Genomic DNA, 25,070 nt, shown 5'->3' on the forward strand with positions numbered 1-25,070 from the left:
GTGAATTGCACATTTTGGAATTGCCGTTCTCAGGAAAACTTCCAGGCCAAGGATACTTGATGCCTTGCGTCTGTTACCGACATAGCAACTAAAAAAGACATTTTTGTATGATGTGGTCATGCAGGCAAAGGGATTTGAATTGTTCTGTTTGTTCAGAATGTTGGCATCTTGAAACAACTCATATCACACTCTGTCTTCAGCCATTAGCCATTAGCTCTCCCCCTCTTTCTCAGTGAACACGCACAAAGACTTTCGGATACCTCTTTTCCACCAAATGCAACATCTTGGACTGAAGGAGCATATGTATCATTGTTGCATTGCTTATCTAGAAATACATGCAGTACTAGTACACACCCTTTATCACAAAATAAATTAATGAGTTAACCTTGATTTTGGCTACCACCTGTCAGTATCATGATCATCACTGTCGATAAGTTTTTGAAATAATGAAACATGGGAATAGTTTTGGTAAATAAGAGGAGGTACTACAGATTGGCAGAGTTTAGTGACTTGCTCTTGAAAGAACACTACTTTGGCCTCACATGGTCACATTGCATAAGACTTCATAACTAGTCCAAGAGAGGGACAAGCTGATATATAGCCTTCTCACTATTATTGCATTTTGAATAGCATTACTTAAGGGATATTGAAATGTCCATTGTTATGCAGTTAGTACTGGCTATAAAGGGCTACATATTTTTTACATAGAAACTGTCTCAAGGTTGATCATGATATATGGTTAGAGGTGTAAATAATAAATCAAATGTAAAAAGTACAAGGGCTATGCCCAAAGTTTTTAGCAGAGTGTGAGAAAAAATTTTCATTTACGAAACAACAATCACAACTTTTCAAAATACTCTCCATTAGTACGTATACATTTTTCCATTCTCTGAAACCACTTAGAAAACGTTTCAGTCGAAGGTTCTTTCGGAATGTCACTTAGTGCACTCTCGTACGCTGCAATGTCCTCTTCATGTGATGAAAACCGCTGCACACATATTTTTTCCTTGGTTTTAGGGAACAGAAAGAAGTCACATGGGGCCAGATCAGGTGAATAGGGGGATGAGGTAACACTCGCACTTTTTCCCTTTCCAAAAAGTCCATTGTTCTGGCAGCCGTGTGTGCAGATGCATTGTCGTGATGCAGCAGAAGGTGCCCACTCTTGGACTTTGGGTGCTGTGACCTCCAAGTGGCGAGAACTTTGGGTAGACAGTCATTCACATACTATTCAGCATTGACTGTACAACGTGTGTCCAAGGTCACAGAGGTGAGATGCCCCATTTTCATAAAAAAAAGTTGCCACCATCTTCTTTCCGGAGCTCTGACTTCGTCAAACTTTTGTGGGTGGTTCCTCCCCTGGAAAGCACCACACAGAAGACTGTCTCTTCATTTCAGGGTCATAATGGTAGACCCATGTTTCATCAATTGTGACGGTATTGTAGGTGTCTCCGGACTGCCCTCCATTGAATTTTTCTAGCATGAAATGACACCAGTCCACTCTCTCCTCCTTTTGGCTTTCTCTCAGGGAATGTGGCACCCAACGGGCACATGTCTTGGTAAGGCCTAAATAATTGTTAACAATGGTCTGCACTGCTCTTGACCCAATATTTAAGGTCCCTTCAATGTCACAAAATGTAAGATGTGGGTCTGTTTTGATCATTTCCCTCACAGCATCAATGTTTTCTTGAGTCACAGCTGTTGCTGGGCGACCGGGACGAGGTTCATCTTCAATTGACTGCCGACCCCTTGAAAACTCACAAACCCAATTTCCAACTGTGGCTCTAGAAAGGGCAGCCTCACCAAAAACGTTCAGCAAAGAAGAATGGGATTCTTCGGCACTTAATTTTTTTAAATAATTATAAAAATTAATTGCTTGAAAATCGTGGCGCGACAGATCCATCTTGCACTGTGTCTGACTCAGCACTGCCTGTGCTTTCTTCCTTCCCTGTGGAGGAACTACCGCTAGGAGGGGTTGCACGCGCATGTTCCAAGATCGGAAAACATCGCTCTTTCAAATGAAAATAATCCCATTGTCCTCAGAATTACGGTTTACGTGCTGCTAAAAACTAGATTCACAATTAAGTATTTATTTATTTTCCACCTAGTCGATACAATGATTGCTTAAGGCAATTTTTAATGGTCAAAAGTGGTACATGTTTCATATATTAACAACTTCAGCCACATAACACTGTTTAGATAAAAAGTATATAAATTGACAAAGTAATGCTTTAGAGGAAGTGTCCTTAAAATTAACATAAGATTGACAACAAAACTTTCGGCATAACCTTCGTATTACAGGGAGAAATGGAAAGAATGGGAACAGAAGCACAGTTTTTTTCATAATATTAAAAGCCAATGAAGTTGCTACTACATCGATATCAAGCGAAGGAACTGTAGGCTTCATAGTTCTTAGCTTTTTGAGTCACTAGACCGTACCAGAAGAAAGGATTTCACAGACTGATATCTGGGAACTACATAATCATCATCATCATCCTTTCAGAAGTTTGATTTGTGTTTTTATAAAATAACTGTGGAAACACTGATATATACATCTAGGTTATAACAAATTTGTTACTTTCATTAACCTGTCTGTCTCATCCTTGGTTTTGACAACATGAAAGTGACCGAGCTGGGAACAAATGATGCTAGTTCGATAAGAATATATGCTAGTAATGCCATTCCTTATGCAGCCAGTCCCTGTTATGAATGGTGTGAAAATGTTGCTCATAGGGTCTGTTGATGGGGGCATTTCAGTGGGCTTGGCAGACTGAGATGTAATAGCAACTTCTGGCTCAGAGAGAAAAGCAACGGGAAACTACCTCATTTATTTCCCTAGTACGCCTCTTCAGTGACGCCTAGGCCACCTACAGCAGCTGATGGCTGAGCTGTTGAGGTCCAAAGCAGCCTCCAGACTGAGCACTCAACATACGTACATACATACATACATACCGGGACAGCTGTAAAGAGTCAGTTTTTAACATTTGTCTACTAGAGTAATTATAATCTTTTAAAATAGATTTGTGACAGATAGACATAGCATGCAGTTATGACATAATGTAATTCTTGCTACTGGAAGTATAACAATCCAATCTCTTCCCTTTCAGTTGGATTACTGCAATGAATGCAGGGAAGTTCTATGGCTCTTCAACTCGTGTACTAATTATACCCCACGGCAATATTAGTTTTGGCTCTAACCTGGCAGGTGATGGTATTCCTAAAATGCATAACACAAGAAATAATGTTACAAGTATACCAGAAACAGAATCAGACACAGATGATATTGACATTAGGCCTACTGAATACCGTGACTTTAATGACATTCCTGTTGTGGACTGGCTTGCTATGATCCAACAAATTTCAAAGACAACAACAAAGGTAGGGAAGCTTAAAATGGACTGTAGTTTAGGCTAGTTGGTAAGAATGGAAGTTGAAACAAAATTAGCTGTAAATATTGCTGTACCTCAGGAAAGTTTGGACCTTGATACTCCAGTAGAACTTTTGCGATATTTATTTACTTGTGAGATTGGACTATAAAACTGAACAAACAAATTTCTATTATCTTCAATGCCAGCCCAATAAATCTGTAAATGTTAGTATTGATGAGATGGAACAGTTTATTGGTATGTCCATATACTTGTCAATAATTCAACTTCTAGCAACGAGCACCAGCAACTGGTGCTGATACCTTGACAATCCTGATGTGAGTGAAGTTGTGACCTGTAACCAATGGGATGAGTTGAAATTTTCATTCAATTTTTTTTGTTGTTGTTGACAATACTACGTTAGTACCTATCAGCAGGTGAACCTAATCATGACAAACTTCAAAATTTGTTTGTTACTGGACATATTGCTTCAGAGATTGCTGCTTACATCAAAAGAGGAATTCCTAGATGGCGATGAGCAGATTATTCCTACAAAAATGCCAAAGATCAAGACCTGGTTGTTGAAGGATTCAGAGAAGAAAGAGAAATATCAAACAAGGATAACAAAATTACCCAAAACTGAGATTAGAGGGGTATAAGAAGAATGAACCTTGTTCAAAGAAACTCGTGTAGAGGAAGCTGAGGAAATCTGTGGGAGAACAAGTGCAAAACCGATAGAGAAGGGAATGCCTTGGTGGAATAACTGGGTAAAGACAACAGTAAGAGAAAGAAATATGCTGAAAAGAAAATGAGATCAAGTAAAACAAAAGGATGATGGACCAAGAAGTAGGCTGTAATACTGCTAATCCAAGAAGAAATGAAAAAGTGCTGGGATGACTTTGCTACCAGGATAGATGAAGACTGCCAAGGAAGTAAAAAGCTAAAGTAGTAAAAAGTAAAATAAGTTAATATGGAAACATCCTTGCACTGGGAACAAATGATGCTAGTTTGATAAGAATAGAAGTAGGGATCAGATATGAAATGAAGAGGTACTTCAGCATGTTAAATTGAGATGGAGACACCATCACCACCAACAACAACTGTAGAATCCATGAAATCCAGAAAAACCAATCCCTATTAATATCGCTTGAAGTCAAAACAGCACTAAAGAACATACGAAACAGAAAGTCCTTGTGCTTCAATGATTTCACCTCAGATATGATAATCAGCTGGAATACCAGGTTTCAGTTGGCTATATAGAATGCTCTCGGTGATGTGGGAAGAAAAGGAATCTTCATCCCACTGTTTAAAAGGAGCAACAAACGGGAATGTGGAAACTGTTGGGGCTTAACGTTGTCACACACCCTGAAGCTGTTGGAAAATTAGAATGAGACTTAGGAAGATAGTGTAACCTTTGCTTGAGGAAGAACAACATGGATTCAAGAAAGATCAAAATGCTATGGATCTCATTTTTGCCATAAGAATGCTTGCAGAAATGTACTGGGAATATGGAAAGAATCTTGTGATTACATTTTTGGACATTGAAAAGGCCTATAACAATGTCCCTTGGAACAAGATCTGGGAATGCCTGGAAGAACTCAAGGTGTCAAAGTACCTGACTGACAAGGTAAATATGCTATACCAGAATTGCTGCAGCTGTGTTCTGATAGGCAATCGAAAATGAAAATGGATTGAGACAAAGAGAAGTGTCCAACAAGGAAGTGTCCTATCACCACTCTTGTTCATAATAATAATGGACAAGATCATAAGGTCTATCAAGAAAATGGACAACAGACCAAATGCCCTGGTATTTGCTGATGATATGCTGTTATGGAGAGAAACAGAAGTTGAAATACAGAAAAAACTGACTTGAGTGGAACGATATGTTCAATAAATTTGAGATGAAGATAAGTAAAACAAAGAATGTAGAAATGACTAACAACAGATAAGGAACAGACTCAAACCTATTTTTGGAAGGAGCAAAATTAGAATCATTTTCTCACTTCAGGTACCTTGTAAGCACAATCTCCAAAGACAACACTGTCAAGTAGGAAATACTCAGCAGGATTAGAGGATGGTTGCCTAGTTGTACTTCCTCTTAAAACAATAACCACCACCACCACCACCACCACCACACAGAAAGCATCATACTTTTACAATCAAGTCAGAAATCCACAAAAAGCAAAAACAACCCTGTACCACACTTACTTCGTACAGATTCTCATGTATGGTTTAGAGGCATGTACTCTACTAAACAATGACTACAGCAGAATTCAGTTAACAGAATTGATTCATTAAAACTACAGTATAAATCAAAATACTCAAAAGGATAAAATCAGGAATGAAGTGAAAAGGAAGATGGCTGTCATCTTTCTTACCAATGTAATAAAGAAGCACACTTTCCATCTTATCAACAGTTGAAGGAACAAGAATATGAAGGAAATTTCAGTGAGTATCAGGAAACCATAAGTGATGTCACACAGGAGTTCAAGAACAGATCCCAAAACTTTGATGCCCTAAAGCCAAAATTTGCACAATTCAACACCCCATGAACATTTCTGTGAACCAGGTGCCCTGTGACTTGCAAAGAGAGATTCGTAATTTTCAGGCTCATCTGTTCTTCCAGGCCACAAAGTGTGATGTTCCTAAGATTTTCTGGGAACTCATATCAGAAGATAATTTTCTTAAACTGCATGGATTCTCACTAGAATCACGCCTGAGACTTTCCCTGATAGAGCTTACAGTGGGCAGTGAGAAACTAGCATCAGAAAAGCTGTTGCATGACCTATTCTCAGTCTCCATTAATGTTTAATGTTAAATTATCTGTCTACTTATTAAACAAGCGAATTGTATTTACACTTAATTGTAATATATTTTTGACCAGTTAGTAAGGTATTCAAATAAGTAAATTGAAGATGTTCTGAATGACTCAGTGTAAATGATAGGCAAGTACAACTTTAAACGCCCTGTAAATTTACATCTACATGACAAATCCCTATTCCTATTTTTCTTCCTTTAGTGTTCAAATTAATCATTGAAGTGATAGTCCTCGCCTCCATAAAATGTTACATTTGGGCCTGTGGCAACAAAAGTTTGGACCACGCTATGTTAGACAAGTGGTGATTGAGGTGAATTTTTGTTTTAAGAGGAAGTACAATTTGGCAACCATCCTTTTTTAACAAACTAAATATAAATAAAAAAGAAAATTATCTCAAAATATGTATTCAATGAACAAATTTGAAAATGAAGTAAAAAATAAAACAAAAATTATTTTATTAAGATGAAATTGGTCACACTGAAATTCCTGTGTGCCTTATTAATCTACTCTCACTCATAAAGTGAATGACAAGATCAGCATCCTGCAGACGGAGGTTCAATGTTCATAAATTCAGTACACATGGATGCGAAACATGATGTTAGAAAGTCTCTTCTGTTTAAAAATCTTGAAGGATGATGATTGTTGCACGTGGAGGCTTAATGCATAATAGTAAATAAAGGTAGTTGGATTTCGCAGTTCAATGCGGACCATACAGTTGACATTGAATAAATGACAGCTATGATAGAAAGAGTTATGTTAGGGGGAAATATACATAAAAGTAATATGCCATATGGGAAATAGTTCGCATTGTAACAAGCTAAGCGGAGCTGGAAATGAAGCATGAATGAGGTGGAGTGGGTGAGGATCAAACAAAGTATTGTGAAGGAGGTGCGAAGGGAAGCAGAAAGAGAAGAGAAGGGGGAGGTAATCAAGGCTGGGCTGAGGGATACAGGAATACAGAAGATTGCCTAAGTAAAATACTGTAAATAGAATGAAAAATCAGATCTTGACTATTTGATTTTGTGATTCTGAAAATGTGTATGAGCAGGTCAGATAGAATATTCGGTTTTTTGGAAATGTCATTAAGATTGTAATTTGGATTAAAATATTGGTCCAAATGTATAAAGCAGTTCTCTGCTATGTTAAGGAGGGGTCCTTTATTCATAATTTTGAGGATTTCTGTATCATGCTTAATGTCAGTAAAATATCTTACATTGAAGCTCCTTCCTATCTGTCCAGCATAAGTAAAATTACAGCTGTTGCATTTTATCCTATATACTCCTGATTTTGAAAAGCTTTCAGTCTTATTAATAGAAGTTGAGTTGTGTAAGATGGTTACATTATTATTGATGGTTTTAAAGGCTATTTTAACTTCATGTTTTTAAAAAATGTTAGTGACTTTATAAATATCTTCATTGAAGGTGAAGGTAGAAAATAAAGTAACTTTAGGTTTTTCTTTTTTTCAGAGTGGTTGAAGGGCGATGTTTATATTTATTGATAATACTTTCAATGAAATAACTATTGTATTCATTAAGTTTAGCAATCATACGAATATTGTTTGATTCTTTTTTTTAAGATCACTTTCAGGCATTGGTACAGTAAAGGCTTGATGAACCATACTATTATATGCCGCTCATTTATTGATTTGGGGATGTGAAGAATTTTGACGAATAGTAGAAGCTGTTTGGGTAGGTTTCCTGAAGATATTGTATTTTAAGGAATTTGGTTGTCTAATGATGGTGAAGTCTAAAAAATGTATTCTTTGTTCATTTTCCGATTCAAGTGTAAATTTTATGTCTGGGTCAATATTGTTGAGGTTGAAAAGAGTGGTAGCAGCATCTGTTGTACTCTCATCTAAGTTTACTAAAGTATCATCCACATATCTAGCCCAAAAAAGAATATTGTTTGATCCTCACCCACTCCACTCCTCATTCATGCTTCATTTCCATCTCCGCTCAGCTTGTTAAAACGCAAACTATTTCCCATATGGCATATTTCATTTATGTATATTTCCCCCTAATTTAACTTTTTTCTATCTTAGCTGACAGTTATTCAATGTCAACTGTATGGTCTGCATTAAACTGCAAAATCCAACCACCTTTATTTACTATTATGCATTAAGCCTCCATGTGCAACAATCATCATCCTTCAAGATTCTAAAAACAGAAGAGACTTCCTAACATCATGCTTCGCATCCATGTGTACTGAATTTTTGAACATCTTGAGAAGACTTTGGCTCAGTTGATCTTTGAATGGAAAGCAGCCTCTTTAAAGAGCCAGCCTATATTGATGTCCTTGACCAGCAATTTAAGGATCTCTTTCTTAAACAACTTTTTTAATGTTGTACAGCACACTGGTATTTTTATGAATCTCTATCATAGAGCTATTCTTTAACATAGTGCAGCGCATCTCTTGAATTCTTATCTTAACATTTTACATGGTATGTACATTTTTAAGACCTTTGTGTCTTTACATTGTTTAATTTCTTTGATACATTTGTGTTTGATTTGCTTTAGACTGATGATGACCTATTAGGTCGAAACTAGTTCCTGAATGTATATGTAATCTAAAACATTGTACAATTTGTATTGAAAAGGTGGACCTGAATAATATATTATTTAAATACTATTGTAATCATAGTTCAATACGGGCCTATCATAATGAAATTTATTTCTTTTAATGCTTTCACAATTCGCACGTAAATAAGTCAAGGAACTTTTAAACATCACTAGATATTATCGATAGACAGAAAACAAGAGAAAGTTGTCAGAACTTGGTAGCTTGAACTCTGTTTAATGGTCATGCCAAGATTAATCACCATTTATGGTCTAGAAGCCTATCAAACAATAGAGAAATGAAGTGTCTCTCAGAACAACACTGACTCTGGCACTAAGAGGGTTAAAAGCATTAAAAAAATTTGCCATATATATTTAAATTATTAAAGAAAAATGTGGCATTCTCATTGGTCAGTATGCTCACTAATTCTTCAAGACCGCCTGAACTGTGAGAGTGTTGAGCAGGTGCCACGATAGGGGAGGTGGAAGGGGTTAGGCATGCATGCACAGTCAGCTGTACTTCATGGACAGGAACAGTTGCTGGTTTGCTTCCTAGCAGTTGAACGGTGCATATTACATTCAAAATTCCTCTAAATTTAAATGAGAGTTCGGTGTCTGGATTAAAATTAATTTTCAAAGCAGCTGACGATATTTTATTAGTACAGCTCAATACGGGATAAAGCCCCATTGACAAATACAGTAGTCATTCATTAAAGTGTGTGAATCGTCTCCTAAAATATATCATATGTAATGACATTCTATTTCTTCGGATGGGAAAATTATTCAGGGGGGAGATTTCATAAAGATTTTGCCTGTTTTGCTACATGCTTTTCTAATGTTATTATATCCTTTAACCGGTGACATGAGGTCTCAGACTCCCAAGAAACATAAAACATCTGGACATCTTTAATTAAAAATCCCCTCTTCGACCATTCTTCAAACATGCCGGTTACTGGCAGTGCGGTTAGGGGCGCACAACTGTGAGCTTGCATCTGGGAGACTGTCGGTTCGAATCTTACTGTCGGCAGTCCTGAAGATGGTTTTCTGTGGTTTCCCATTTTCACACCAGGCAAATGCTGAGGCTGTACCTTAATTAAGGCCATGGCCGCTTCCTTCCAACTCCTAGCCCTTTCCTATCCCATCATTGCCATAAGACCTATCTGTGTCAGTGCGACGTAAAACCACTAGCAAAAACCCATGCTGCTTACTAAAGAATATGTGCGCAAAACCACATAAAAATGTAATTAGCTGATTTTTTTTTTTTTTTTTTGCAAAAAATCAGTAACAGCACTGCCCCTCTGCATATGGTGATGGATCAGATGTTATTGAACTACAAGCCAGAATTTTAGCACATGTATGAATATCGTGATTGAAATTTATAGCAAAATGTTCATTTCTGCGGGAGATGACATCATTTTTTCAAAAGTTGCCATTCTTAATTGAATGGAAAGTCATTGAGCTTATATCCGGTAGTTCAAAACCATACACTAGCATCAACAGATCAATACTGAAGATGAAGGCTAGCTACTTCATTTTCCTGCATAATTCTTGAATTCCTTCAAATTAATGGTTTGTCTCCACATATTCTTACTCTAAAAATTGGAGCAATAGTTATGCTTTATAGAAATCGGAACATTTCTCAACGGCTCCTAAATGGAACCAAATTAAGGCCTAATTCTAAGATATATGTAAGAAAATTGTTTAGATTTGGAAATAATAAGTGGAGATAAAGCTGGACAGACAGCTCTAATTCCTCCAATTGTTTAACAATATCCGATAAAACTTCTATTTTCTTTCAAGAAGCATCAGTTTCCAGTTTTCTTGGTATTTTGTATCGAGATCAACAAACCATCATGTTTTGGCATGTTTCAGCTAGTTATCATCATCATCATCATCATCATCATCTCAACCCATGGGATCTGCCTTCAACAATACATTTCGAAGGTATCAATGTGCTTCAGGTCTGTCTCTTTGAGGGTCCAGTTTTCAAACACATACAGGAATATGGAGAACACTGGGTCTTAATCAAATATATTTCATTGTCTACTGTGATATGGCTTTTCCAGATCTTGGTCAGTTGTGCCATCACATTTCCTCCCTTTTCTCTCTTCAGTACATCCATCCCTAGTTGTTATTCATGATCCTAGGTATATCATGTGAACCAAGAGCCTGCAAATTGTCCATGTTTCCTGTGGTTTGACTGGTGTTTTGTGTATTTTGATTTTATGCCCATTTATTTTTAGTTCCAATTCATTACTGATGCCTTCATATCTGTTTAATAAATCTAACATTTCCTCGTCTGAGGGATCAAGTAATGCAGTGACAACAATGTATCTCATATCTGCATATAATTTACTAATTGGGAGTAATTTTCTGGGTTTTATTCAAATTGTATCGAAACCATATAAGCTGATAATCTGGGTGTAATATTAGACACTATTGAGTATTTACAGTTCAGTATGTCATGTCTTATATAGAGATGTATGGTTGGACAATCATAAAGGTGATATTGATACAGAGAAGATCATCATCATCATTCATTTCTCTTGTCTAGCTTCTGCTGGGTTGGGATATTTATGGCATTTTCCTCTATCCGACCACCATTGTTCCACCTCAGCTGTGTTCCAGCCCAGGCTGCTTCTAATTACACTATTCTTGATCATTTTCAACCACGATAGTCTGGGTTTCCCTCTTGCCCTCACTCCTTCTAACTGGATCTCCATCTTCTTCAGCATCCTTCCCTCTTCCATCCTCTTAAAATGTTCAAACCATCAAAGTTTATTCCTCTCCATTCTGTCAAAAAGCTTTTCTGCTCAGATTTCCTTCCTGATGTCCTCATGTCTTACTCTGTCCTTTCTTGTCTTTTCCATCATCTTAAAAATTTCATTTCAGTGGCTTGGGGTTTATTCTCCTGTCTTTATGTCAGTGTCCAGATCTTTGCCACATATGTCAGTATTTGGCAGTAGTACATCTTATAAATCACCTGTTTCCACTTCATTGTTACTTCCTCCCTTGCCACCAGGTTTCTTACATTCTGCTTAAGTGCATTTCCCTGTTGAATTCTTTTACTGATCTCCACGTCCAGCCCTACATCCTGTATCAGTTTGCTTCACAAGTACTTGAAGCTCTCCACAATTTCAAGGTTTTGTCCCTCTGTTTTTATAATTCCTTTCCCTTCCCTTTCTCCTCTAGTCAGCTCTTTTTTCATGCTGATTTTCATTTCATAATTTTCACTAATCTCTCTCACCATGTCAAGTTTTTTTGCTATTTTACATCGCACTGACACAGGTCTTATATTGACAATGGGACAGGAAAGACATAGGAACGGGAAGGAAGCGGCCGTGGCCTTAAGGTACAGCCCCAGCATTTGCCTGGTGTGGAAATGGGAAACCACAGAAAGCCATCTTCAGGACTGCCGATAGTGGGGTTCGAACCCACTATGTCCCGGATGCGAGCTCACAGCTGCACACTCCTAACCGCACGACCAACTCGCCCGGTCCATGTCAAGTTGCCATTGTACTTCCTCTCTGTTCGCTTCCCACGCCACAATATCATCTTTGAATAGCATACCTTCAGGTAGTGATGGGCAACACTCTCGCTCGAGACTCTCGAGCCAATACATTTTGTCAAAAGCCTGAAAAAGTACTGCATGTTCAACTATGAACCCCTTAATACCATTAACGAAAGTGAAAACAGAATGTCAAAATCTTAAACTGTTCACGACTTATTTGGGGTGGACATCTTAGGTGAATAACCATGCATAATTTGTGAATAACTGTAGATAGGATGTACACCTACTTGGATGCTAGAGGCAGTGCACTGGGGCGGGGAAGATGTGCTTTGCTACATATGCAACCCCCATTACACATGAGTGGAACGTGTAATCTAAAATGCCTGACTTTGGTCCAATTCTTTCAGCAGCGGTGACGGGCAATGCTCTTGAGACCGATTCTCATGTGCTGCAAGCTGTGCGACGTCCCAGTAACTACGAGTGTAAGCTTGCTAGTTATCATCAGCAGTTCTCATATGGAAACGTGTGTGACGATATATTTTGTCAAAATCCTAGGAAAGCTTTGCATGTTGAACTATGAGCTCCTTAATACCATTAACGAAAGTGAATACAGAATGCCAGTATCTTAAACGAATTATGTCAGGTGGACTTAATAGCTGAATAACCCGTATAATTTGTTAATAACTGTTATTTGGATGTAAACCTACCTGGATGCCTCACAATCGTTGTTGGCAGGGTAGTTTCTTGTGATACAGACTGGGCCGGAGGTGTTCTGTGACGATTCCTTTTCATTGATATTATGCGTTTGTAAGTGCCGGATCATACCAGAAGTATTTCTGCCGATGTATTTTGCTTCTTTTGAATAAGCAACACAGTGGGCTGTGCTATGTGACATCTCTTAAAAATAATCGACATCCACGACTTACGTTGCGTTTCGGACATCGTCTTCAAGTTGTCGCGTACAGTTAGACACAATTTCACATTGCACCGTCATATATCGAAGTACCTACCTAATTATGATGCGAATACTCTATAACATTGTAAGGAATTGTTTCCTTCATCACCAAAATATCGGTAAACACAAGCAGTGGTCATGTGTTATTGAATGCGGGGTCTGATAATGATGTACGTCTGCCTGTCGGAAGAATTGGAGCAAACTGAAGCAATTAAAATTGCACTTTCCACTCATGCGTAATGGTGGTTGCATATGCAGCCAGGCGCACCTTGCCTCATCTCGAGTTCGAATATTGCACGCCTCTAGTATCCAGTTACGTGTACCTACAGTAGCCGTCAGGTTACCACTCATTCATGTACCTACCATTGCATACAATGCCTGAGTGCGTATCCTTTATAATTATGTTATACTGTGTCAACATAGACCTCGGTAGAATTGAACACTCTAGTTGCTTGTTGACACGTATTTACGAAATTGAGAAGGCCCGTGGTTGGCTATTCGCATACTCGGCACAAACATCAGCTCCGACTACCTGTAGGCCTACGACATGCTGCTCGCCGCACAATGTGGGGACAGCGCTCTCGAGATTTCTCGAAATTTCTTGCGAGAAATAATGCATGCACTAGTCTTGAGAAATCCCGAGAAATCTCGAGACCTCATCTCAGACTGCCTATCACTACCTTCAGCTCCCTGTCTTCATATTTTACCTGTGTCTCCTCAATTTCATCCATAACCATTATGGATAACAGTGGTGACATCTCACTTCCTTGTTGTAGTCCACTTTCATTCCGAAACCACTCTGTCTTCCCCACATGTCTGGACACTAGTGCAACAGTTTTTAAATTAATTGGATAAATAGAATTAAATATTAACTTGAGTACTAAATCGAGGAAGCTGATGTAGGGAAAATTTCAGAAAAGTATTCATTATGAAAATGACAAGGCTTCAGGTTTCAGGTTTAGTGTTAAATTGTATGCTCATTCTCATCTTCTTTCCAGGTTTGATATGAATTCCAATGATTTCTTCTCACCTTCAATTCGTGTGACTGTTGTTGACTACATCCTGGAACGCAATAAATTTGAGAGTCCTAATAAGAAGGATCCTTTTTTATTTGGTGTTTCACGATTAATCAATGAAGGAGTGTACAAAGCTGCCTATCCACTGCATGATGTAAGTGTGTATTTAATCATAGTCTAAAAGAACTAAGAATTAATATTTAGCTGATTTTCAGTTGAAGGAACGTAGATAGCTTATAAGGCTGTTTACTTCCTATAGATACAAAAACTACTGATGTACTTTAGCAACTCATTGATATAGATTTTAAATAGTGTTGCACTAGAAACGGCTCCTTGAGAGCCTGATTTTTGTTTGTCTGTAACCTGTACTTTGCTCTTTAACTCCCCCTGTGGATCAGTAGCAGAATGGGTTCAAACCCAGCAGAATTAATCAGATTTATGAAGAGCAGAAAAAAGTCATTCATCACTCCATGTTGTACAATATCGGCACGTTAAAGATCTCTGCTAACTCATTTGGTACTTGCCCATCAGAATTAGCAGAGAGACTTTTCTCTGCCATCTGATAGAGTAAAACGGAATCCTGATATTGACACACCGGCAGCCTAATGGCATCAAATTAAAATGCCTTCACCCAGTAGCTGAGGTTGTATGGTGGTGGTTGTGTTGTTGTTACCTTTTCCCATCTTTGAACAATAAATATTTGAAACAGTGCTAACATTTGCATCTTAGTAGTTGTTTTGTGTGAAAGATTGTATCTACACTCTGTTTTTGTACACTCATTTGAAGACAAAAAAATTGGAAAGTACACTTGAAGTGAAGCGGCTGAATTGCATTAATACTGTACAAAGACTGAGGCTTTGTCTTGTTCAGGTGTGTATTCTTCTTCAAGTTTGTGAAATAAGAAATTTTATAGCCGGGCTGAGTGGCTCAGATGGTTAAGGCGCTGGCCTTCTAACCCCAACTTGGCAGGTTCGATCCTGGCTCAGTCCAGTGGTATTTGAAGGTGCTCAAATACGACAGCCCCGTGTCGGTAGATTTACTGGCACGTAAAAGAACTCCTGCGGGACTAAATTCCGGCACCTCGGCGTCTCTGAAGACCTTAAAAAGTAGTTAGTGGGACGTAAAGCAAATAACATTATTATTAAGAAATTTTATAAAGCCTCTGTGATCTTGACAGTTCATCAGGCATGCTCCTGTCTTGTGCACCATGCGCACAGGTGATGTGGCATCGAATGGAGGATTAGCGGTCTGACTGCACTACAGCAGCATAGTCGTCTTGCCAACCTGTCAGCTGGTCTGTTTCCGAAGAGGTTTCAAGAGTTCAGAGGGCTCCAGACTGTCTTTAATTTATTTATCACCCCTTTGTCGCGTTTGGCTGATATTACTTCTAACTCGAGCTGACAGATCTGCAGTATAATACCTGACGCAAAGACATATTTCTTCAATCCTGAAATGTGCACTTTTTAAAATAAAGTATTTCCTCAATGGCAATTTCCTCGATTGCAGTCTCTTTCAATGTCCACTTCCATCTTTTGTATGCTAGTGCTTTTCTTTTTTTTCTGTTATGAAATTGACCAAATCCCAGCAACATGCAGGTTTAATGGACTTCAGCCTGTACAACTTTGTGTGGTTGACTGTATTCCAAACCTTTCTTCTCAATATAAAATGCATTGTATGGTCAAACCATAAACAAACACACATCTCATCTTAGGGTGCACTGTTCTTTGTTTTGCTGAAAAGAGTGAATACATCAATATGTCTGTATGCAAAATGTTGTTATGACATACAGTACATGTTAATTTTACCATGTTCCACGAACCTACTATGCTAGCGTAGCAGGGGGAAAGGTGATACTTCCACGTGGTGCGATCCAGGTGGCGGATAGGGGGTCCTAACTGGCTTGCCAGCGGACATGAATGAAATAAAATAGCTCTCGCGGACAAAACATACAACCCCCGTGGATGGGGTACGCTGACGAAGAATACACCCACAGTATCCCCTGCCTGTCATAATAGGTAGCTAAAAGGGGACCAAGGGATGATTAAATTAGAACCATGAGACTACTTCTAATTAGTACCATCACGCGGGGTACACCATGGGTTGCCTCTTGATGTTCCATTAGACTTCAAAGATGAAATTAGGACCTATACACCATAGCTGATGGTAACGGTTATAAGGAACAGTTTGTAGACAAAATATTCAATAAAAATAAAAATAAAAATAAACTGAACACCACTGTAATCAAGGATTCGATCTTAGACAAGAATTGTGCTATTTTCACACTCAGTAGTAATAATATTTATGAGAAAAGCAATACTTTCAAAAGACAAGGCAAAAAGAATTGCCTATAGAATTAAAAACACCAATTCAAGTGTAGTGTACTATCCAATTCACATGCTGTTAATAATAATAATAATAATTATTATTATTATGTGCGTATGGACCCAGTGGATCACGCAAAGCTCTAACGATTCTGTTTTCTGAGTTGCCAAACAGCTCTCATCCTTTCTCCATAGATCCTTTTTCGTTCTTCTGTCCACTTTGCTTCAGTCTTCTTTTTCACTTCATTCTCTGGTTGCACTTTCCATCCATTATTTTTTTTCCTGTAGAGGTTTCTGTACGCGGTGTCAGTTGAGTCCATATGGGCTTTTTCCAGATCCTTCTTCACTTCCAGTACCCATAATATTTTTTAGATGTTCTATGTAGGTGAGAATCTAATAATAATAATAATAATAATAATAATAATAATAATAATAATAATAATAATAATAATAATAATATCTCAGGTCAGGGGTATATAAAATCAGTTTTCAATCCTGAAATGCATCCTGTGTTGGCAAACTGGGAGAAACTTTGCAGTAAGGTATGAATAACACTTAAATGCTAATAGATATAACCATTTCTCAGCCATAAGTATGCATATGAAGGAATCCCAACATAATATCACATCAATCGAATGAGATTTAAAGGTATTTAATTTGGTGCAAAAAGGCCCCTTACTCTATTTCTTAGAGAACACACAAATTCACATTGATCAATATATTAACCCTGAATACAATTAAATGAAATTAATAAGAAATTGGATTCTTTATTGAAACTTTTAATCCGCTTCTTTGTACATCTTATAATGAAAGGTCAAAATCAAAATCTACGCTGAGCCTTTTAGACAGTATTCACCATAGTGGAGTAAGGCTGGCAACGGGGGCTTTCCGTACTAACCCCATTCCCAGCCTACTCGCTGAAGTGGGAGTTTCACCTTTACAGATAAGGAGGCAGCAATTACTCCTCACGTACACTGCCAAAATTCATGAAATGCCTCTACATCCAGGCTATCAATGCATCTTTAGTACCCAGTTCCACCAGAGGCCACACGGCTGGTTGGGTTTCATATTGATAGCGAGGTACCTCCGTGGTTGGTTCCGCGACCAGATGTACGTCTAGATCTACTCCGTGGACCCAAGGTGAACACGGATTCCTCTGTTTATCGGAGGTATTTCCAGGACTTTGTTCACCAATATCCAGCCGCGAGACATATCTTCACAGATGGTTCTAAAATTGGAGATAATGTTGGTTGCTCTTTTGTCACCGGTAATATAAGCACGGAGATCTCGCTTCCTAGTGTATGTAGCGTGTATAGTGCAGAGGTTTATGCCATTTTAGAAGCTCTGCAGTTTGCATTGGGTAACGAAAGAAGCCACTTTCTGATGTGTTAAGCTCTCTACAATCTGTTGAAACCTGTTTCTTGCAACACCAACTGGTGTAGCAGATTCATGACCTTCTAGCCAGGTTAAGTGATGCTGGCACCAGAATCACTTCCAAGCCACGTTGGGATTGCGGGAAATGAACTTGCAGATGAAGCTGCAAAGAAAGCGGTACTTTTACCTCCAAGACCTGTCAATGTAACTGCTAAGGATATTTGTTCTCAGCTACGTCGAACCATCTAGGTGTCCTGGGAATCGGAGTGGCTAGCTATCTGAACTCCCAACAAGCTGAGATCAATTAAGAAGACAACTACCTTGTGGCAGTCCTCTTTCTGACCTTAGGGGAGAGAGGCCATAGTATTGTGTAGGCTGAGGATAGGTCATTTACAATCTACACACTCTATCTCCTAAAGAGGGTAGACCCCCCAGTGTGTTCTTGTGGTGCCAACTTCACCATGGCCCACATCCTCACAGACGGAGCCTCGGCCTGCAGGAAACACTTGAATGCATACTAGCCGATGACGTGACTACTGCTGATCTCTTCATCCGCTTTATGTGCGACAGTGGATTAATCAAGGGTATATAAATTACAAATGTACTGTTACTCAGGGAACGCACATTCCCTTTTGATTTGTTAGTAATTTTTTGGCCTAATTCAATAAATGTTTGTTTTATTTTGTACTGCATTTCCAAATTCCTTTGTTGAATAAATAATTTTGTTTTTATTTTAAATTTCTTTTCCACTAATTTGTTCAGAGAGGATGATTACCTCATTGTACTTCCTCTTAAAACAAAAATCACGACCGCCCTCAATCAATGATAACTTCACCTGCTCCACCTACAGTTCCTTTACCGGTTGCATAAAGTTCAGCTCCCTCCCCTCCTGCCATTCGTCCTCAAGACCTTGAGCCTATAGCATATGATAAACTGAGTTAGTGTGCACAAAACCATGCATGTAAACACATCATTCAACTGGGAAGATAAGGTGTGTCAAAACTTTATTACTCACAAACACATGAGATTACACTCTTTGTGTTTGTGTGGCATTCAACCAAATCATGAAATATAATTTATTAACCAGATAATCGCCTAGTCCAATTAGCAGACTTTTAACTAATGAAACATTAAGAGGATATCATGATAAGTGGATAACAGTGCACACTGAAGATTTTAACATGACCTTATAAGAGCATGAATTTTTCCTTAATAAGAACATTTTAACATTCATAACATCATTCTTGCTTCATTTTAAATGTTTTTAACTACAATATGTAATGTCAATTTTAGCAATCTACTGAAGATGATCCAGTTAGGATCAAAACATGTATAGATGTGACAAATGTGAAATTTAAGGTTTTTAAAATTCACATTAACCATAATGTATTGAATAAGGAGGATACTGTTCAACAATAAATCATTGTAATAGTGATTTAAAGAATATTAGTATGTTTTCACTTGGCAGGATGCGACACATCACGAAGTTATAATCCTTTTTCTCTAAACAGAGTCTGCAGAAAATGTTCAGGTGTTTCCTCAGGCTCTTGAAAGAAGACCGCAGCAGTCTGAAAAGATGTAACTCTCATAGATGTAGTACAATAACATCTTTAATGAAGTCTCGCACTAATAGCCGCAATAGCAGAGCTTAGCACCGGCTATTGGTAACTGCCAGTGCTGCAATCACAGCACGTAGCACTGAAAATATGAAATTTTATGTCCAAATGCATGGACGTAGAAAAACTAGTTGTATGCCAATAGTGCTAATCTTACCTGTTAGTATATTACTTAACTCATGTACATAGAATTAACACAATTTTCTTTGCTACTCAATATACTGAATTGAATAAAATTGGCATTATTGTGTATGTTCTAGGGTGACTACCGTCAGCCAGGTTGCATGCGCAACTTGCTTTTTTATGAGTGGGCATCTGTGATCAAGTGGATCAAGTTCCAGCCCGTGGACCACATCAAGGAATATTTCGGTGTCAAATTTGGACTTTATTTTGCATGGCTAGGATTTTATACTCATATGCTCATTCTTGCATCAGTTGTAGGCCTCATCTGCTTCTTCTATGGTTTGGCTACTATGTTCAACGACAATCTCAGGTACAATATTTCTATGATGTAACCATGTACAGTCACTTAAAGAAAGAATGGGCACATTCTTGATAACTGTTTTGGCTAGGTCCCTACAGTGGGTTCACATGAAACATTTACAGCATTATTAGGGATTATAAGTATATCTTATAGGGTTACTGTACTCATTCTTTTGAGTTTTGGCTCAGGGCTTGAGAACCAAATAAGAAAGTAAAAATGTGCCATACAATCTCAACAAGAGGACCAAATGGGCATACATCAGAAATAAATGAAGTAAGTCAGGGGCCACTTCTTAGCTGTCTGGGTAAATGCATTGGGTTGGACTGACAGTGTGGCATTGGGAGCTTGGCTAGGTTCAAATTTTCCTAGGAAGCTGTTTAAAAAAAAAATCATTACACTGATTCCTCCTTGCTAGAAGAGCCGTGGATGTTACAATGCCCAGATATCATCATATTGATTATGAGCATTTTTGACTCATTTCCTGAAGATTTGTACTTGCGCTCGAGGTCTAAAGAAAATAAAAAATGTGTCTTGGGACTTAATGTCCATCTGTACTGAGGAAACAAACCAGAAACAAACATGCCCAAATTGGTGTTAGGTCTGCCAACCCTTGTGCTTTTTGACCGCTCAAAGTCAATTGCAAAAGCAGCATGAGCCTGGAAGAATCCTCTTCATTAGATGCCAGACGTTCTCAGTGGGGTTCAGGTCGGGATTTTTTTTTGCAACTTGCTTTACGTCGCACCGATACAGATAGGTCCTATGGCGATGATGGGGTAGGATAGGCCTAGAGGTGGGAAGGAAGCAGCCATGGCCTTAATTAAGGTACAGCCCCAGCATTTGCCTGGTGTGAAAATGGGAAACCACAGAAAACCATCTTCAGGGCTGCCGACAGTGGGGTTCAAACTCACTATTTCCCGGGTGCAGGACTGTTTGGAAGCCAAGGAATTGCCTTGTCCATTGTTGGAATCAACAACACTCCAACACTTTGTGAAACAAATCAAATGAATCGAATGATAAAATGACCACTTCTGTGAGAGGTGGCAATATATTTAGTATCATACCTGGTATTGGGTTCATGGGATACGTGGATCTGCCCCATATCTCGACAGGAAAATGTGCCTTCATCACTGAAGACTACTACTTCCCACACTAAGTTCACCATTCCCTTGGCATATCCAAGGCAATAAATTATTTGTTCCTCGGTCAAATGGATTTTCCTAGCAGCAACTTCCCTAATTTGGTTACTTGCATTCTGTACTGCACCAGGAAAGGAAGACAAAGCTCTCAGTGGAACAGCTGAGAGAAAGGGGTTCTCCTATAGTACTGACAGGAGGGCATCAACTTGGTGTCTAGTAGAGACTACAATTGATGAAAACATTTTAACTTCATTAGCTGAAGGTCACATAGAACAAAACATATATACTACTGTAATATATGTATCTTCTGTAAATATTGAATGGTGGAAAATATATAACATTCCATTTATATGTTATTTTACTGTCAGGTAAAGATGCGTTAGCAGCCTGCAGAATGCCACTTTGCTTCTTGCGCATGTTCCTGATAAAGCTTGGCCCGCTGCCTAGCAGTAGAAGTGGGAAACCCTTTCCTACAACCAGCTTCTGTTGCTGGAAAACCAGCCTTCACCAGTGCCATCACTGCTAACGTACAGTCTCCAAGCTTCGCCATTATAGGAAGGATATTTGTAAATACAGTACAGGGGCCATGTACCCCGACGTACAAGGATATCAGACTGTAGTTAGTAAAATGTATCATGATATTCCCTTGGATATCACAAAAATGAACAAGTAATTGGTTCATGTTTCATAACAAACAGAAAATAATGGAATGACTTAAGATTATTAACTAAATATAAGCAATTTAACTAGCAATGTTATCTATGCGGTGAATGGCAAAATGTATCATTAAAATTCACAAATGAAAGAATATGTCCTGGACAGGAATCAGACTCACAATCTTTTGATCTCTATATGTCTACCTATGCCACAGCTGTCTACGCCACCTGACACAGATATGAAGCAGCCTGCTGTGCATCATACTACTGAACTTGGACGAATAAACCTGATTACAAGCAATGTGTATTTCTTAATTTACTGGATTAATAAGAGCTACTGTGAATTTTAATTCCTTTCTTTCTGTGATTTCATTGTCCAGAATAATCAAATAACATTAGCCATGCAGCCCAAATTGCTTTCAGGAATTTGTTAACCATACTCAGTAGACTCATGCATGCACAGATGTGCCTGTGAGGAACTTATACAATAACATGCGCTCAAATTTTTATTTTTTTTTTTTTTTTTTTAAAGTACTGTACATATAAACTGTTTGATTTCCTAAATGTGAAACAGAACTAAATATATCTTAATGGTGTTACAAAATCTAAATTTTCTGTTTTAATTTCTTATTTCCAACTTGATTTATTGTTACTGATTGATGTTTTTCTTTTCCACAGTAATGATATCTGCAACAAAGATCTGAATATTACCATGTGTCCGCTGTGTGATAAACGTTGTGATTACTGGCAGTTGTATGAAACTTGTGGTTATGCTCGAATATCCTACCTGTTTGATAACCCTTTTACGGTGTTTTTTGCTGTTTTTATGTCATTCTGGGGTGAGTTCTTAATTTCCTGTGACTTTACTGTCTGTGGTACCATAATTGTAGGTTCTATCTGTATGATGCTAACATTCAGAGTACATTTGAGTTGAATCAGTTCATTTTATCTTATATTATTGCTGCTTTTATAACAGAAGAATCAAAAAGTAACCGAATATGTTTAGAAACTTTATTACAGAAGACTTGCAGCATTTATAAAACACCACCTCCAAAGTAAGCCCTTGGGCTGTGACCTAAATCTGAGAGCATCTGTTCTACTTTTCAAAACTGTATGGCTGTCCGTTTTTGGACACTTTATGCAGAGCACATGCTGCATTTGTCTTCACCTCTTTGATGTGTACCTTTGCATTTTGAGCTGGGTTTTGATTTTTAGAAACTGATAGTACTGTATTTACGCAAATAATCCCCGCATATTAAAAAAAAAAAATTGAGGCACAAAATTGGGGTGCGGGTTTTATTTGTATCAAGGTTGGCAGCAAGCTTCTGGTTCACATAGTTTACGATGTTGGGTGTACAGTTATGCTTTGTGTAACTGCAGATGGAAGAAAACTGCCCACATATGTCATATTTAAACAGAAAACAGTTCAGACTTTTAATTCAAAACTTGCTTTACATTTTTTAAAAGTAGTATTTTACAGAGTAATTTAAATTAGAATTTTCTCGGCGTCACGATAGAACGAGTCTTCTGGAACGTGCATGGGTAGCTTTCCGGACTTTTACTCGCTTCAGTGTGTCTAGAGCGTGTTTCATAGTTGGTAAATTTGAGTGAAATCGTAATTAATTTGTATTCAGCATTTTCAGGAATGTCACAACATCACGTAGCAGGCAGTATGCGGACAAGCAGAATCCGCGAAAACTGGTGATGCCGACAGTTGGCGAAAAACGTGGCTCATAATTATAATCAACTCGCACACACCGCGAACAGTATTGTCAATGCCGCTGAAACTGCATTTTTTCTATTAATGTCGAGATCAACGGACTTACATAAAATCAGCTTCATGGTCTGTATCGCACTTACACAAATTCACAATTAAGTATTTTTTATTTTCCACATTGTCAATACACTAAATTGCTTAAGGCAACTTATTGGTTAAAAGTGGTACTTTTTTTGTATATGATAAACATCTTCAGACACATAACTCTGTTTAGATGAAAATTCATATAATGACAAAGTATCATTGCTTTAGAGGAGTGTCCTTAATATTAACGTAAGAAGATTGACAATATTAAAAAGAAAAAAATACTTAAGAGAAATTATGTAAATTCTTTCTACAATTGAAAGCAGTTGTCATGGAAACACTTGTATAATAATCCATAGAGAATATGTCCTAATGATTATTCTTTTCTTAAAAAGTTCATGAAAAAAAAGTCCAATTTATAAATTGAAAATTGTACATTTAATAGTAATTGTCAAAATGAAGAAACCCAGATTTCATAATGTCTCTCCTATTACTATTGTAGATGAAATATTACTAATTCCTAGTTATCAATTCTTTTTAAACCTGCTTTCCTCTGGAACAGTATCTCCTGTCATTATTTTACGGTCTTGTGTCTGGTGTAGTAGTGATGATGCGTTGTCTCTTGTTCACGTACTTGAGGTGGTGAAGGAGCGGGGGATATTGATGTGTTATGAACTTCCTTGTTGTTATCTTCAGCTTCAAAGGAGGAGTAATACATCTTAGGGCTATCAAAAAAAATTAAAAAAGGGCAGCTTAATGAATACATCTATACATTCATCTAGACCAACTAGTAAAGAAAAATGATAACCTTAATGAGGCTATAGAATATAAGAACCCATTATATGATAAAATTCTGATATATTTGAAAATGCTTGAAAAAGATCACAAGAAAAGAATTGGAATCTCTCCACTGTGAATCAAGGTGGTTGCATCCATTAATGGGTCTTAGAATACTTTGTGATGCGGCAAGGTTTGGCATTTCTGAATAGCGTGAGAAATGCTATGGTGGGAAATCGTACGATAGAGTCACAGTCCTGTGTTACATTGCAGACGGAAGTTTTTTTTTTTTTTTTGCCAGTGGCTTTACGTTGCACAGACACAGATAGGTCTTATGGCGATGATGGGATAGGAAAGCCCTAGGAGTTGGAAGGAAGCAGCCGTGGCCTTAATTAAGGTACAGCCCCAGCATTTGCCTGGTGTGAAAATGGAAAACCTCGGAAAACCATCTTCAGGGGTGCCGACAGTGGGATTCGAACCCACTCTCTCCCGGATGCAAACTACAGCCATGCACCCCTGATCGCACGGCCAACTCGCCGCAGACAGAAGTGAGAGACTTCCTACTTCCTTCCCTCATCATAGGAATGTTCGATAAGCCACAATGTTTTAAGGGCATCGAGTACTTTCCGTGTAAGTACAAGGCATCTAAAATGCGTACACTACAGTAATCCAGCGAATAAAGCACTTG

At 38.1% G+C, this 25,070-nt stretch overlaps 1 protein-coding gene across 4 annotated transcripts in view; it reads left to right on the plus strand.

Moving 5' to 3' along the window:
* The window catches only part of LOC136876310 (anoctamin-1), a 277,484-nt gene that overhangs the window by 176,057 nt on the left and 76,357 nt on the right, over positions 1-25,070 (plus strand). For all 4 annotated transcript variants that reach the window (XM_068228376.1, XM_068228377.1, XM_068228379.1 and 1 more), the window contains 3 exons: positions 14,200-14,371; positions 19,789-20,021; positions 22,483-22,643. In XM_068228376.1, coding sequence (XP_068084477.1) covers positions 14,200-14,371; positions 19,789-20,021; positions 22,483-22,643 — 566 coding nt within the window. The remainder of the gene's footprint in view (positions 1-14,199; positions 14,372-19,788; positions 20,022-22,482; positions 22,644-25,070) is intronic.

Source organism: Anabrus simplex, chromosome 6, assembly GCF_040414725.1.
Source record: "Anabrus simplex isolate iqAnaSimp1 chromosome 6, ASM4041472v1, whole genome shotgun sequence".
Classification (NCBI taxonomy): Eukaryota; Metazoa; Arthropoda; class Insecta; order Orthoptera; family Tettigoniidae; genus Anabrus; species Anabrus simplex.